The sequence below is a fragment of the Lycium barbarum genome, chromosome 12, assembly GCF_019175385.1.
Source record: "Lycium barbarum isolate Lr01 chromosome 12, ASM1917538v2, whole genome shotgun sequence".
NCBI classification, from domain to species: domain Eukaryota; kingdom Viridiplantae; phylum Streptophyta; class Magnoliopsida; order Solanales; family Solanaceae; genus Lycium; species Lycium barbarum.
The window spans coordinates 41,245,759-41,261,665 of record NC_083348.1 but is presented as its reverse complement, the minus strand read 5'-3'; the positions used below and the strand labels follow the sequence as shown (position 1 = coordinate 41,261,665).

Sequence of the window (15,907 nt, the reverse complement as noted above, 5' to 3'; positions counted from 1 at the left end):
ACATTTGCATACTTCATAAGATCCAAAGCTGCAATAGCATCCTTATTCCAACAAGATAGAGGCAAAGAAAAATGACTGGTACTTCCGAGAACAAAATTACCGCTACTGACATGGCTCTCAGAGAATTGCCTCTGTGTGAACTGCTTGAGTCGTCACCTACTGAAGACGTTATGAAAGTGATGTTTGCAAAAAATCGCCCATCTTCAAAAAGAAGTGGCATGAAACAAAGCTTCTAATGCTGCCCGAGAGGCCCCTGCTGAAGAAAGAAGGCCCCACCATTTTTTTCATCTCTGAATTCACCATTACCTGATCACTTTCCCACCCGGTCCGTTATGACCACCATGCCATTTACCCCAATCGACGGGCACATTGGTGCCTTGAACCAGACCCCACCACCACTTAACACTAGCCAAATTCCCAGAACCGCTCACTCTATCCCTTCTTACCCAACACCACAAAATACCCATCCCAACATCACTATACAACCAACCGTCATCCCACTACCAAACGACAAAAGCACCCTTATTCCCCGAACTCGTCCTGCTGTTTCTTTCTACACACCTATCACACCAGGCATTTTTTCACTCGATTAAGAAATTGACCATTATGAGGAGATAGAAAAGGCGTGGAAGGCTGAGCAAGAAAAACAGGAAGAAAGGCTTCAACGAAAGATGACCGCAATGTTGGAACGGTCCATGAGAACTATCCTCACTGGCACAGGCTTGAGCTACGACGATTTGTGTATGTATCCAAACTTGAATTTACCCGAGGGCTTCAAAGTACCCCATTTTGAGTTTTTCAATGGGACGGGAAATATTAAAGCATACCTACGGTCCTACTGTGACCAATTGGTCAGTGTCCGAGATAACCAAGTGCTCATCATGAGGTTGTTCAGCCGAAGAAGCCTCGGAATGATTCACATCCCAAGAAATACGCCGTTAGATCACACGGGAAGACATAGCTGCGGTTTTCATGGAAAGGTTTCACTTTAATATGGAGACTGTACCGGATAGATACTACTTGGAGAAAGTAAAATGAAAGTCCACCAAAAACTTCCGCGAGTATGCGAACAGGTGGAGAACAGAGGTACCCGGGTATAACCCCCTATGGGCAAGGAGGAACTTGTGTTGGTTTTTATTCGTTCAGAAGAAACAGATTTCTATGATAAAATGCTTTCAATGGCAGGAAGACCTTTTTTTGAACTGGTCAAAATGGGCGAGGCCATAGAAGATGGTCTCAAGACTGGCCGAATCATAAGTATGACTGGAAATTCCGCTGGTTCAAGCTCAACCAGATTCGTACGCAAGAAGAAGGAAGGCATGGCTAGCATATCACACACTCCTAGCCCTAAACCCAAAAGAAGAGCGGAATTCCCGATGGAAGCATACGCTTTACCTCCCTCAAATACCTACATTCCCACCCCTTACAACACGATGCCCGTATATTATGCGCAACTAACCTTCCAATCACCACCCCCAAATTACCAAGCTCCACAAAATGCCTTTCAATCACCTCCCCCGAATTACCATGCTGTACATCCAAATTATCAAACTCCCCCACCCATTTACCGCACTTCACAAAATAACCAACCTAATACCTACCAAAATCAACCACCACCAAATGCCTATAATGTGCCACTTTAGAATTTTGAAAAGAAACCACCTCGGGTGTTCACCCCAATGATGGAATCCCAGACTAATTTATTCAAAAGATTAAGTGCGGCTGGGATGATCCAGACACTTCCCCAAAAGGTCGTCAACCCAAAAAATCAATTTTACCGAGCTGACCAGACACGTGCCTATCATTCCAATGGCATAAGACACAATACTGAAGATTAAATTAATCTCAAGTACAAAATACAGGATCTGATTGACCGGAAGGAAATTGTACTCTAAACGGCCATTCCAAATGTGAACACCAACCCTTTGTCGAACCATGGCAACAATGTGATTCACATGGTTAAGAGAGAGGAAGACTGGGTCGCAGGAAGGCCCACAATCTACGATTCTATGAAAGAACTTGAGCGCACAGTAGTGTCATTATCTTTGCAAGAACGCCCTCAATTCAAATTATTAATCCCCGCACCAGTGACAACACATATAGCTCAAGTGACTCCAGCACCACCTCGCAAAGAGTTCGTAGTCCAAGTTGCTGCTGCATATGGAAATACAAGATCAGGAAGATGCTACACTACCAAAGACCTGGCTCAAGGGGCACCTTGAAGGGAGGGAAATCAAAAAAGGACTATCACCGAAAGTGAAACGGAAGATTTCTGGCCCCGAATGCAGCCAAAGGAATACTCCATTTTTTATCATTTAAAGAAAACGCAAGCCCAAATCTCGGTACTGTCATTGTTGCAAAGTTCACTCAACACTGCTTGGCTTTGATGAAAGTGATGGAGGAAGCTCATGTCCCGCCTGGGACTAACAGTGAAAATCTAGCCGAGATGGTGGCTTATATTATGGAGCAACATCACATTGCCTTCATAGAGAAGGAGTTTCCCAAATAATGCATAAATTACAACAAAGCGCTGCACATCACTATCATGTGCCGCAACAAAGTGGTAACTCGAGTATTAATCGACAACAGCGCGGGACTCAACATTTGTCCCTAGTCTACCTTAACTCAACTAGGATATGAACTTGGAAAGGTTCGTCAGAGCCACACTAACATAAGAGCGTTCGACCGAGGACGTTGTGATGCCATTGGGGTAGTTGACTTGGACATTCAAATAGGACCAGCTGAATTCGTCACTGAATTCCAAGTGATGGAAATACCCGCCAATTATAATTTTTTTCTGGGAAGGCCATGGATCCACATGGCGGGGCAGTAGCATCCTCGCTCTATCAATCTGTGAAATTTGTTTAGGAAGGGGAAGAAGTGGTGATCCACGAAGAAGCCAACATGCACAATTACCCAGACAATTCTGTACCTGTCATTGAAGTTGCACCTAAAGGAATAGATTTTCATGTCATGGAGTTAGTGGGAGTTGCCCACAAGATAGACTCCCCGGAAACTCTTATGCTGTCAGTTTACAAAATGATTGCTTCTACTATGATCCTAAACGGTTTTGAACCCAGAAAAGGTCTGGGAAAGAACTTCCAGGGCATCACCGAGCCAATTGCCATCCTCCAAGAAAACTTTCGCTTTGGGCTTGGTTACGTCCCATTAGAAGAAGAGATATCTACCAAGAAATAATAGGAGGTCACGGATCTTTGCAAACCCATTCCAAACCTATACCAGTCATTTCCCCACAGAATGCCTATGTCATTTCCCCACAGAATGTCTATGCCTGGAGATATTGACATTGAAGAAGGGATAAGGATGATATCCCAAGAAGAAGATTGGTCCGTGATTCTGGAAGAATGTGCTGAAGCACCCACCGTCAGAGAGGCAGAACCGGGCGAGCAGCTGTCCAACTGGACCTCTACCCCACTACCAGCTCTTCAGTAGAGAAAGTTGAATTTAATCTAAAAAAAATAGGGAGAATCGATCAAGGCCCGATTGTTCATCCTTTTTTCACTTACATACCTCGTAATGTTTTCAAAAAATGGAAGTGGTTTGATGTATATCTAGGCCAGGACCACAGTTTGTACTTCTGAATATTTTTAAATTAATGAAAGCCTCGGTTTATCAAAACTGTTTTTATTTTCTTGTTGCATGCATGTTATATACTAACATATTTTGTCTTGAATTTTCAGTAATAAAAATAATAACGTAGTCCTAAATGTCATGACATGTTGTGAACGAATGAGTCAGGCAGCATAGAGGAAGAAGAGTACGAGGAATACGATGAGACCACAATGCTACCTGAGGGTCTCGCGGAAGAAGTAGAATAACTAGAGAATGAGAAGAAGCCAAATATGGACCAAATAGAAGCCATAAATCTAGGTGATGAAGAGAATGTCAAAGAGGAAAGGATAAGTGCGCACCTAGAGGCGCCTTTAAAAGAAGAATTGATAAGTTTACGAAGGGAGTACTTGGATATCTTCACATGGTCATACGCCGACATGCCAGGACTAAGTACCAGCGTAGTATCCCATAAGTTTCCCATCAATGCGGGTTTTGCTCCAGTAAAGTCAGAAAACCAAGAAATTCAAACCGGACCTTAGTATCCAAATCAAGGATATGGTGGAAAAACAGATTAAGTCAGGAGTGGTAGAGGTGACTTCATACCCCACGTGGCTAGCCAACATAGTCCCGATACCCAAGAAAGATGGAAATATAAGAATTTCCGTGGATTACCGAGATATTAACAAGGCTAGCCCAAAGGATAATTTTTCACTCCCGAACATCCACATACTCGTAGATAATTATGCCAAACACGAACTACAATAGTTCATGGATTGTTTCGCTGGCTACCATCAAATCCTAATGGATAGAGAGGATGCCGAGAAAATTGCCTTCATCACTCCATGGGAAGTGTACCATTACAGGGTAATGCCCTTTGGCCCTAAGAATGTCGGTGCAACATACAAGAGAGTAATGACTACCATTTTCCACGACATGATCCATAAAGAAATTGAAGTCTATATGGACAATGTCATTATCAAATCAAGGGAAATTTCAAAGCATACCATACATTTGAGGAAATTCTTTGATAGGCTCTGAAAGTTTAATTTAAAATTGAACCCGGTAAGTGTGCGTTTAGAGTACCAGCCGGAAAATTACTGGGATTCATAGTCAGCCGAAGGGGCATAGAGCTAGACCTAACAAAGATCAAAGCAATCTAAGAATTAACTCCTCCTAGAACTAAGAAAGAAGTCATGAGTTTCCTGGGAAGGTTAAATTACATTGGACGATTTATAGCTCAATCCACCATCATCGTGGAGCCCATCCTCAAGCTCTTAAAGAAGGACGCTCCTACAAAATGGACAGAGCATTGCCAAGAGGCATTCGACACTATCAAGAGATATCTGTCCAATCCGCAAGTCTTAGTTCCACCAAGGCCCGGGAGCCCATTGTTACTATACTTGTCAGTTAGTGAAAAGGCCTTTGGTTGCGTGTTAGGGCAACACATTGAAGAAGGGAAAAAGGAACGTGCCATTTACTATCTGAGCAAGAAATTCACAGCTTGTGAATCAAGACACACGTTAGTGGAGAAATCCTGTTGTGCTCTAACGTGGGTGGCTCAGAAATTGAGACATTATTTGTCTTCTTACACCATTTATCTTATATCCAAAATAGATCCGTTGAGGTACATATTCCATCAACACATACCCATCAAGAAATTGGCCAAATGGAAGATGCTGTTAAGTGAATTCGACATCGTGTATGTAGCCTAGAAAGCCGTTAAAGGACAGGCTTTGGCTGACTTACTAGCTGCAAGTGCGGCAGACGAAGAGCTCAAATCGCTTTGCACTTATTTCCCAGACGAAAGTGTGTTAGCCATAGAAGAAGGAGCAACAGAACCTTACACCAGCTGGAAATTGTTCTTTGACGGAGCATTGAATTACAAAGGTTCCAAAATCGGAGCGGTCTTGACATCAGAAAATTGGCAACACTACCCCATGGCCGTAAAGCTCAAATTCTGTTGTACCAACAACATGGCTGAATACGAGGCATCCTACGTCTCCGAATGGCACTGGATATGAATATCGATGAATTACTAGTCATCGGAGATTCTGACCTGCTGATTCATCAAGTACAAGGCGAATGGGCAACCAAGAATGAAAAGATCTTGCCATACGTGAACTTGGCACAAAGATTGGGCAAGAAATTCAGAAAGATTGATTTTCAACATACGCCAAGGGCTCAGAATTAATTTGCCGATGCGCTTGCCAAAATAGCGTCTATGATCCAACATCCTGAAGGCAGTCACATCGACCCGCTAACGATAAGCTTGAAAAAGGAACATGCCCACTGTTGCCACGTAGAAGTTGAGCCAGATGGAAAACCATGGTACAATGACATCAAAATGTATCTAGAAAGATGGGAATATCCCGTAGGAATTACAAATGGACAAAAGAAGACCGTCAGAAGAATGGCAAATGGCTTCTTCCTAAAAAAGGAAATACTTTACAAACGGATGTCGGATTCGGGTTTGCTTCAATGCGTATGTTACACCTTGGAAATTTTTCGTTAACGTACAGTGAATAGACTAATGAAGGGCACGATGTATACAATGTTTTGATAAGTAAGAAATAGTATTTGACGATCCTAATAAAAATTTTAAAGACATTTGAGGTGAGGGAAGAAGGTTGTCAAGGAAGGCAAGGGGTATGTTGTGTGTCGGGTAAGAATTACGAGTGACAAGTTAAGAATGGTGTAATGATATCTTGGAGAAGAGTGATAACGTCCCTTAGATTGGTATTGAGGTGTTAAATAAGTGTCAAGAAGGTTCCATAAGGATTGGAGATCAAACGAGTCGACAAGAACGAAATCGGAATAGCTGGGCATTATACGGCCCAACATACTGGCCGTATAAATTATACTGGCCGTATGTTAGGTCGTATATTTAGCCCAGATGGGCAACCTTCACTGGACCAAACATACGGCCAGACATACGGCCCGTATAAAATGTATGGATCGTATGTTGGTCCGTATGTTCGTGTCGGGACAGATTGTATGATTTATATAAGAGGACCCAATTTCATTTATTTCATTTCATTTTCACCTCTCACTTCAAGAACACTCTAGAAAACCCTCTCTGCTCTTCTTCCACAAGAACTCAAGAAAGATTCATGATCAACTTCATCAAACCCACAAAATCAAGTGTATGAAACATAACAAAGTTCATCTAAGCCAAGAAATCAGAAGGGAAGTGAGCTAGGGTTTTGGTGCAAGAAGAGAATTTCCACTCAAGGCTTATTCTTCCATTATCTAAGGTGAATTTTATGATCATTCCATGTTATTTAAGATGTTGAAAGCTAAAACACTTGGATTGTACAAAGATATAGAAAATGGGTCATAAATGTGGGAATAGTATCATTGTTGAGTAAAGGCTTGGATTGAGTCATGATTATCGATATGTTGTGATTGCAAGTATATTATGAACGATATTTAGAACATGCAATGAGTATTATATGTGAGAAATAGAATAATGAACCACGACCATGATTATGGAGAAATTGGAGTGAAATTTCGAAATATGGGTAATGTATACGAAAGACGATTGTTGCTTGTGATATTGTGAATGTTGTTATCAATGTTGGGAGTTGATATGGAATATGGGGAAATTTGTATAAACAAAGGAAATGCTGCCCAATTTTCTTTAGCTTTAGTAAGCACGTTTAAGTAATCGATTAGCTAATGTTAAACTGAATTCTCTTGAAGGTAGAAACGTGGGAATTGAAGGAGAACAAGCAAGCGATAGATTAGTTAAACAAAAAAGGTATGTAAGGCTAGTCCTTTCTTTCTAAGGCATGAATCTTATGGTATGAATCCTCCTATATTTCCATGATTTTCCTACATATCGGTAATTATGAATCTACGAGTATAAAGAGCTTCATACGAGATAAAGAAAAGAGATACGTTACGAGCATGACTATACCGATGAAGAATCTAAGTTTAGAAGTCCTAAAGCTCATGATACGATATGCCTACAAAGCTAATGACCCTTATATGATTCCTATGATATTATTTCCCTACTTCTCCATGACTTTCTTACATTCCGGGAACTATGAGACAATATTGGTAAAGAGCTTCTTATGAGATAAAATGTGAAATATGTCATGAATACGAAAATAATGATGGTAAGTTTAAGCCTAGATATTCTAAAGTAAGATATGATTTCCATGAAGCTAATGATCCTTATTATGATCCCTTGATGTTGTTCACGGTGTACACTCACCTTAAAATGTTAGTTCCTTCAAGGTGAGATATGATGAATATGATTACTCTATAATGGAATCGGGGGTTCTCGACCTTATGTCACCCCGACATTGTTATAGATTGTCTATAAGCTCTGATGCATGTCCTATGATCAATGTTCTGAAAAGTTACGAGTCTATGTTCATAAGGGGTTTCATATGATATAAAGGTAAGAGGTATGATATAGACACGATAATGGTAATGATGAGCCTAAGTTTAGAGATTATAAAGCCTATCATACGATATTTTTACGAAGTTCATGCTACGAATATGATATGATTTTCATAGATTGTCTTTAAATTCAAATGTATGCTTTACGAAAGGTTATGATAAGCTTATGAGATGATGTGATGGCAATGATGATGATGAGATATACCGAGCCTTGTTATGGCCGGGTATGGAAGACATGTATGTGATATTGTCGAGCCACTACGTGGCCGAATATGGATATTGTCGAGTCACTACGTGGCTGAATACGGATGATGCTTTATGTGTATTAGCAAATACGGTACTACGATATATATATATATATATATATATATATATATATATATATATGTATGCGCTATGATGATACTTGTACTATGATTATATATGATATAGGCATGAAAGGTATCTACCCTTAAAAGTTACGCAAGTTATATCTTCATCTTATGTCTTATGATTTCTCTATTATGTTCATTTCATTCATGCCTTACATACTCAGTACAATATTCGTACTGACGTCCGTTTTCTTTGGACGCTGTGTTCATGCCCATGGGTAGACAGGGAGACGGTGCAGACCCATAGAAGCCACCAGCAGATTTACAGGAGCACTCCATTATTACGGAGGTGCTATTTGGTTGATTCTTTTGTGTGTATATATATATATATATATGTATGTATGTATTTTTTGCACGACGGGGTCTTGTCCCGTCCATATGTCTAGTACTCTAGTAGAGGCTCGTAGATACGTATGTGTAGGTAGAATGGTCTCACGATGTTACTATGGTATATGTATATATTACTATTTTGATAGTCGAAGGGCTTATGTATATGTAAGTAATTATGTTTCTAAATGAAGAATAATTTTTCTAGGAATATGACCATAAGAAATACGACTGTACGCAGAATGAGTAATAGAATGAGTGGTGCTCGGCGGTTAGCCCCGGGTACCCGTCACGGCCCCTAGTCGGGTCGTGACAAAAGTGGTATCAGAGCAGTGTAGTCCTAGGAAGTGTCTACGAGCCGAGTCTAGTAGAGTTTTGTTTACGGTGTGTTGCGCGCCGCACTAATAAACAAGAGGCTACAGGGCATTTAGGAAAAATGACCATCTTTCATCTTAAGAGATCGTGCGATAGAGCTGTGTTATAAGAATTTCTCCTCTTAATAGTGTGCTATAATTTCATAAATGCCGCCAAAGGGAAAAGCTACAGCCGCCCATAAGGGCAAGACTACGGTGAAAAGGCGGGTAGAAAGAGAGCCGCCAATGAATGTAGAAGAGGGCGAGTCACATAATGAGGCCCCATCTAATACTTCCTCCACCCCGTCCAATGTAGAAGAACAAGGAGGAGCTTCAGCTCCAGTTCCTCCACCGGTTGGTTCGGGTCAACAAGTGACCGAGGCTATCCATCTATTGACACAGTTAGTTGCCGCCCAGGCACAGCGACCGAATGCAGGTCCAAGTGATCGGGCAGCTAGTACCAGAGCCCGTGATTTTATGAGTTTGAATCCTCCGGAGTTTTTGGGTCAAAGCCGGATGAAGACCCTCAAGGTTTTATTGATGAGATGCTGAGACCATTGAGGATTATTCATGCCTCCAAAACTGAATCTGTGGAGTTGGCATCTTATAGACTTCGAGATGTGGCGGTATTGTGGTACAATAATTCGCTAGCATCAAGAAAAGAAAATGCGCCTCCTCCCATGTGGCAAGAATTTGTAGATGCTTTCATCCCCCCACCATTTGCCACCCGAGGTCTGCCGAGCTAGAGCGGATTGGTTCTTAAATTTGAAACAAGAAAATATGAGTGCCTGGGAGTATAGCCTTCAGTTTAATTCATTGGCTAGATATGCTCCAACCATGGTGGCCGACATGGGAGATAAGGTGCACAGGTTTGTGAGTGGCTTAGGGCCACATTTATTTAAAGATTGCTTAACGGCTTCATTGCAAGACGGGATGGATATTTCTCGCATTCAAGCCCATGCCCAAAATTTAGAAAAGCAACAACATCCGCAAAAGGGCGAGCGTGATATTGATAAGGGGCAAAGTAAGAGGGCAAGATCCATAGGTGCCGATAGCAACTATAGAGGGGGATCGAGATAGTCATATTCTAGACACTCAGGCCAGTCGGCAACTAGTGTACCTCCACGAGTTGCATGCCAGGGGTCCGATTGCTCTAGTCATTCCGGACCGGATCAGAGTTTCAGAGAGTCGAGCTCTCAGTATAGGAGGGATTCAGGCCAGATGAGGTCATCTATACCACAATGTACCCAGTGCAGTAAGCTACATTGGGGACCGTGCTGATTGGGTTTGGATGTTTGCGTCCAGTCAGGTCATATTATGAGAGAGTGCCCATTTGAGGCGGTAGGCGTGGGGTTCAGCCCACAGGATTAGCGGCTGGTTCATCTTCGATGAGCCCGGGAGGGCAGACTCCCCCGATTCTAGCAGGTCGATGTAGAGGCAGAGGGGGAGCATCTACTTCAGGTGCCACTTAGCCCCGTATGTATGTTTTAGCCGAGCGACAGGATCTAGAGTCATTTCCCGATGCCGTCACAGGTATATCTGCACCTTTGATAATGTGTTAAGGGAGGAATAAATATTTGTAATATTAAGAAAGTATGAATTGTGAGGTTGTATGCTATGTAGCGACGGTAATCGGTAAAGTATGATATGTGGCATTAACAATGTATACATCCTTGAGGACAGTATTGATCCACCACCTGTAATCTTCATGAAATACCTTTTTAGAGGTACTACCGATGAGACTTAAAAAAAAAGGTTGTAAGGACTATGGTACTCAAGTTTTAAGGAAGTAAGGTATGAAGAGTGGAACTTCCAAGATAGTAGTTGCCGAATGATAGAGAAAAGATAGGGTCAGTTAGAAAAAGTAAGAGAGTGACGTACGCTACCGAGTAAGTTAGTTATTAATGAAAGCTTCCTTATCGTGCAGACTATATTGTCAATATGTTTTATGAAGATGTGAGGGTAAAGAATATACGAGACATGAGTTATAGCACTTTAGAACTTTACCGTTTCAATATTATTGAGTTAGTAGTACGAGGTTGCATAATCAATGGAGGACATGAGAGATGTCCTAGAAGAATTAACTGTATGATAGAAAGGGAATGGGAGAGGTATAGGCAGACATAAAAATGCCCTCCCAAATAGCCCCAGGTTGTGAGTTAAGAACTAGAAATGCTTGATAAAGGTATGCACGTTTTCTTTTTATGCATATGGGTCGTGCGTGGCCGAGTTATATTGCTATTGTGTTGTGGCCCAGTGAGGCAATGTTATTGTGGGCTTTTGTGATAGGATGGTAGTGCGATATGACAGGGGAAACTCTGGCGAAATTTTCGTAGAATTCCCGAGTGTTTAACATTCGAGGACGAATGTTCCAAAAGGGGGGAAGAATGTTACACCTTGAAAATTTTCCATTAACGTACAGTGAATAGACTAACGAAGGACATGACGTATACAATGTTTTGATAAGTAAGAAATAGCATTTGACGATCCTAATCGAAATTTTAAAGACATTTGAGGTGAGGGAAGAAGGTTGTCAAGGAAAACAAGGGGTATGTTGTGTGTCGGGTAAGAATTCCGAGTGACAAGTTAAGGATGGCGTAATGATGTCTTGGAGAAGAGTGATAACATCCCTTATATTGTTATTGAGGTGTTAAACAAGTGTCAAGAAGGTTCCATAAGGATTGGAGATCAAACGAGTCGACGAGAACGAAATCGGAATAGCTGGGCATATACGGCCCAACATACTGGCCGTATAAATTATACTGGCCATATGTTGGGCCGTATATTTAGCCCAGATGGGCAACCTTCACTGGACCAAACATACGGCCAGACATACGGCCCATATAAAATGTACGGACCGTATGTTGGTCCGTATGTTCGTGTCGGGACAGATTGTATGATTTATATAAGAGGACCCAAGTTCATTTATTTCATTTCATTTTCACCTCTCACTTCAAGAACACTCTAGAAAACCCACTCTACTCTTCATCCACAAGAACTCAAGAAAGATTCATGATCAACTTCATCAAACCCACAAAATCAAGTGTATGAAACATAACAAAGTTCATCTAAGCCAAGAAATCCGAAGGGAAGTGAGCTAGGGTTTTGGTGCAAGAAGATAATTTACACTCAAGGCTTATTCTTCCATTATCTAAGGTGAATTTTATGATCATTCCATGTTATTTAAGATGTTGAAAGCTAAAACACTTGGATTGTAGAAAGATATAGAAAATGGGTCATAAATGTGGGAATAGTATCATTGTTGAGTAAAGGCTTGGATTGAGTCATGATTATCGATATGTTGTGATTGTAAGTATATTATGAACGATATTTAGAACATGGAATGAGTATTATATGTGAGAAATACAATAATGAACCACGACCATGATTACGGAGAAATTGGAGTGAAATTTCGAAATGTGGGTAATGTATACGAAAGACGATTGTTGCTTGTGATATTGTGAATATTGTTATCGATGTTGGCAGTTGATATGGAATATGGGGAAAGTTGTATAAACAAAGGAAATGCTGCCCAATTTTCTTTAGCTTTAGTAAGCACGTTTAAGTAATCGATTAGCTAATGTTAATGCGAATTCTCTTGAAGGTAGAAACGTGGGCATTGAAGGAGGACAAGCAAGTGATAGATTAGTTAAACGAAAAAGGTATTTAAGGCTAGTCCTTTCTTTCTAAGGCATGAATCTTATGGTATGAATCCTCCTATATTTCCATGATTTTCCTACTTATCGGGAATTATGAATCTACGAGTATAAAGAGCTTCATACGAGATAAAGAAAAGAGATACATTACGAGCATGACTATACCGATGAAGAATCTAAGTCTAGAAGTCCTAAAGCCCATGATACGATATTCCTACGAAGCTAATGACCCTTATATGATTCCTATGATAATATTTCCCTACCTCTCCATGACTTTCTTACAGTCCGGGAACTATGAGACAATATTGGTAAAGAGCTTCTTATGAGATAAAGATGTGAAATATGTCATGAATATGAAAATAATGATGGTAAGTTTAAGCCTAGAGATTCTAAAGTAAGATATGATGTCCATGAAGCTAATGATCCTTATTATGATCCCTTGATGTTGTTCACGGTGTACACTCACCTTAAAATGTTAGTTCCTTCAAGGTGAGATATGATGAATATGATTACTCTATAATGGAATCGGGGGTTCTCGACCTTATGTCACCCCGACATTGTTATAGATTGTATATAAGCTCTAACGCATGTCCTATGACCAATGTTCTGAAAAGTTACGAGTCTATGTTCATAGGGGGTTTCATATAAGATAATGGTAAGAGGTATGCTATAGACACGATAATGGTAATGATGAGCCTAAGTTTAGATATTATAAAGCCTATCATACGATATTTTTACGAAGTTCATGCTACGAATATGACATAATTTTCATAGATTGTCTTTAAATTCAAATGTATGCTTTATGAAAGGTTATGATAAGCTTAAGAGATGTATGTGATGGCAATGATGATGATGAGATATACTGAGCCTTGTTATGGTTGGGTATGGAAGACATGTATGTGATATTGTCGAGCCACTACGTGGCCGAATACGGATGATGCTTTATGTGTGTGAGAAAATACGGTACTACGATATATATATATATGATACGATGATGTATGCGCTATGACGATACATGTACTATGATTATATATGATATAGGCATGAAAGGTATCCACCCTTAGAAGTTACGCAGGTTATATCTTCATCTTATGTCTTATGATTTCTCTATTATGTTCATTTCATTCATGCCTTACATACTAAGTACAATATTCGTACTGACGTCTGTTTTCTTTGGACGCTGTGTTCATGCCCACAGGTAGACAGGGAGACGGTGCAGACCCATAGGAGCCACCAGCAGATTTACAGGAGCACTCCATTATTCCGGAGGTGCTATTTGGTTGATTCTTTTGTATATATATATATATACGTGTGTGTATTTTGGACACGACGGAGTCTTGTCCCATCCATATGTCTAGTACTCTAGTAGAGGCTCGTAGATACGTACGTGTGGGTAGCATGGTATCACGATGTTACTATGGTATATGTATATATTACTATTTTGATAGCCGAAGGGCTTATGTATATGCAAGTAATTATGTTTCCAAATGAAGAATGATTTTTCTAGGAATATGAGCATAAGAAATACGACTGTACGCAGAATTAGTAATAGAATGAGTGGTGCTCGGCGGTTAGCCCCGGGTACCCGTCACGGCCCCTAGTCGGGTCGTGATAGCGTAGATGTCGGTGAAGCCAAAAAACTTCTAGAAGAAGTACATGCTGGGACATGTGAACCCCATATGAACTGATCTGTACAGGCAAAGAAGATTCTACGAGCTGGATACTATTGGATGACCATGGAAAGTGATTGCTGCAACTATGTGCAAAGATACCATTCATGCCAAATCCACGGTGATCTAATGAAGGTCCCTCCAAGTGACGTTAATGTTATAAGCTCACCATGGCCTTTCATTTCTTGGGGCATGGATGTTATTGGACCCATTGAACCCACAGCTTCAAATGGCCACAGGTTCATTTTAGTTGCCATTGACTACTTCACCAAATGGGTGGAAGCAACGTCTCACAAGTCAGTAACAAATAAAGTGGTAGCTGACTTCGTACGAAACAACATCATATGCCAGTTCGGTATATCCGAGTCCATCATAACAGACAAATGAGCAAATCTGAATAGCCATCTGATGAAGGAAATCTATGAGAAATTCAAGATCACTCACCAAAACTCGACAGCCTACCAGCCACAAATGAACGGAGCCGTAGAAGCAGCCAACAAAAATATCGAAAGGATATTGAGAAAAATTACTGATAATTATAGTGATTGGCATAAAAAGTTGCCTTATTCTTTACTGGGATACCGTACTACGGCCAGAATTCCAACAGGAGCGACTCCATATATGTTAGTCTACGGTGCTGAAGCAGTCATACCTGCCAAAGTTGAGATACCTTCTTTGAGAATCGTTCAAGCAGCAGAATCGGACAATGCTGAATGGGTCCGACCTCGATATGAGCAATTGGCTTTAATTGACGAGAAAATGATGGTTGTCGTATGTCACAGTCAACTGTACCGACAAAGAATGGCAAGAGCTTTTCACGAGCGAGTCAGGACTAGACTTTTCCAAATTGGGCAAATGGTACTCAAAAGAATTTTTCCATATCAAGATGAATACAAAGGGAAGTTGCTTCCAACTGGCAAGGTCCTTATGTGATCCACAAAGTACTCTTCAGAGGAGCAGTAGTGTTGGCAGAAATGAACGGACAAGAGTGGTCGAAGCCAATCAATTCAGATGCAATGAAGCGCTTCTATGCATAAGAGACAAGTTGTTCAGTCTGTAATAGTACTTTTGTTTGAAATCATTATTTTATCTGCTTGTATTAGCTATTCCCTTTTGGTTGTAATCGTTTTGTAATAGATAGGAAAGACCAAAACATCTTTTGTAATCTGAACTACGCAATGACCTGACTTCCCTACTGTGGGATACGTAGGCAGTCTATTTGGGACCCGGTTACACTATTAGTAAAAAACAAAAACTCCTTTACTTTTATTTCGAACTACGTTCGACATGAATTCCTGCTGTGATAGGATACGTAGGTGCTCTTTGAGCTCGGTCGACTAAACGAAAAACCCAAGAAACCCTTAGAAAGCCTCAATGATAGGACTCCACGAAAGATGCAAGGATTACCACATTAAGACGGAATTTCCAAGAGGATCTCAAAAGTTTATGCCATCAAACCGCTGCAAAGAGTCAGCTAACCTAGAGTTTCAAACTGGGGCAGAAATTTTGAGAAGCTTCCAAAATTTCTCATTTATTCAATACTGTAA

At 40.7% G+C, this 15,907-nt stretch overlaps 1 protein-coding gene across 1 annotated transcript; it reads left to right on the top strand.

Annotated features, from left to right (window-relative positions):
* Positions 1–3,282: 3,282 nt before the first annotated feature.
* On the top strand, positions 3,283–15,293 carry LOC132624231 (uncharacterized). Its single transcript, XM_060339041.1, has 3 exons — positions 3,283–3,384; positions 14,388–14,675; positions 14,775–15,293. Exons 1-3 carry the CDS (start codon positions 3,283–3,285, stop codon positions 15,291–15,293), a joined length of 909 nt encoding a protein of 302 aa, XP_060195024.1.
* The last annotated feature ends 614 nt before the right edge of the window (positions 15,294–15,907 follow it).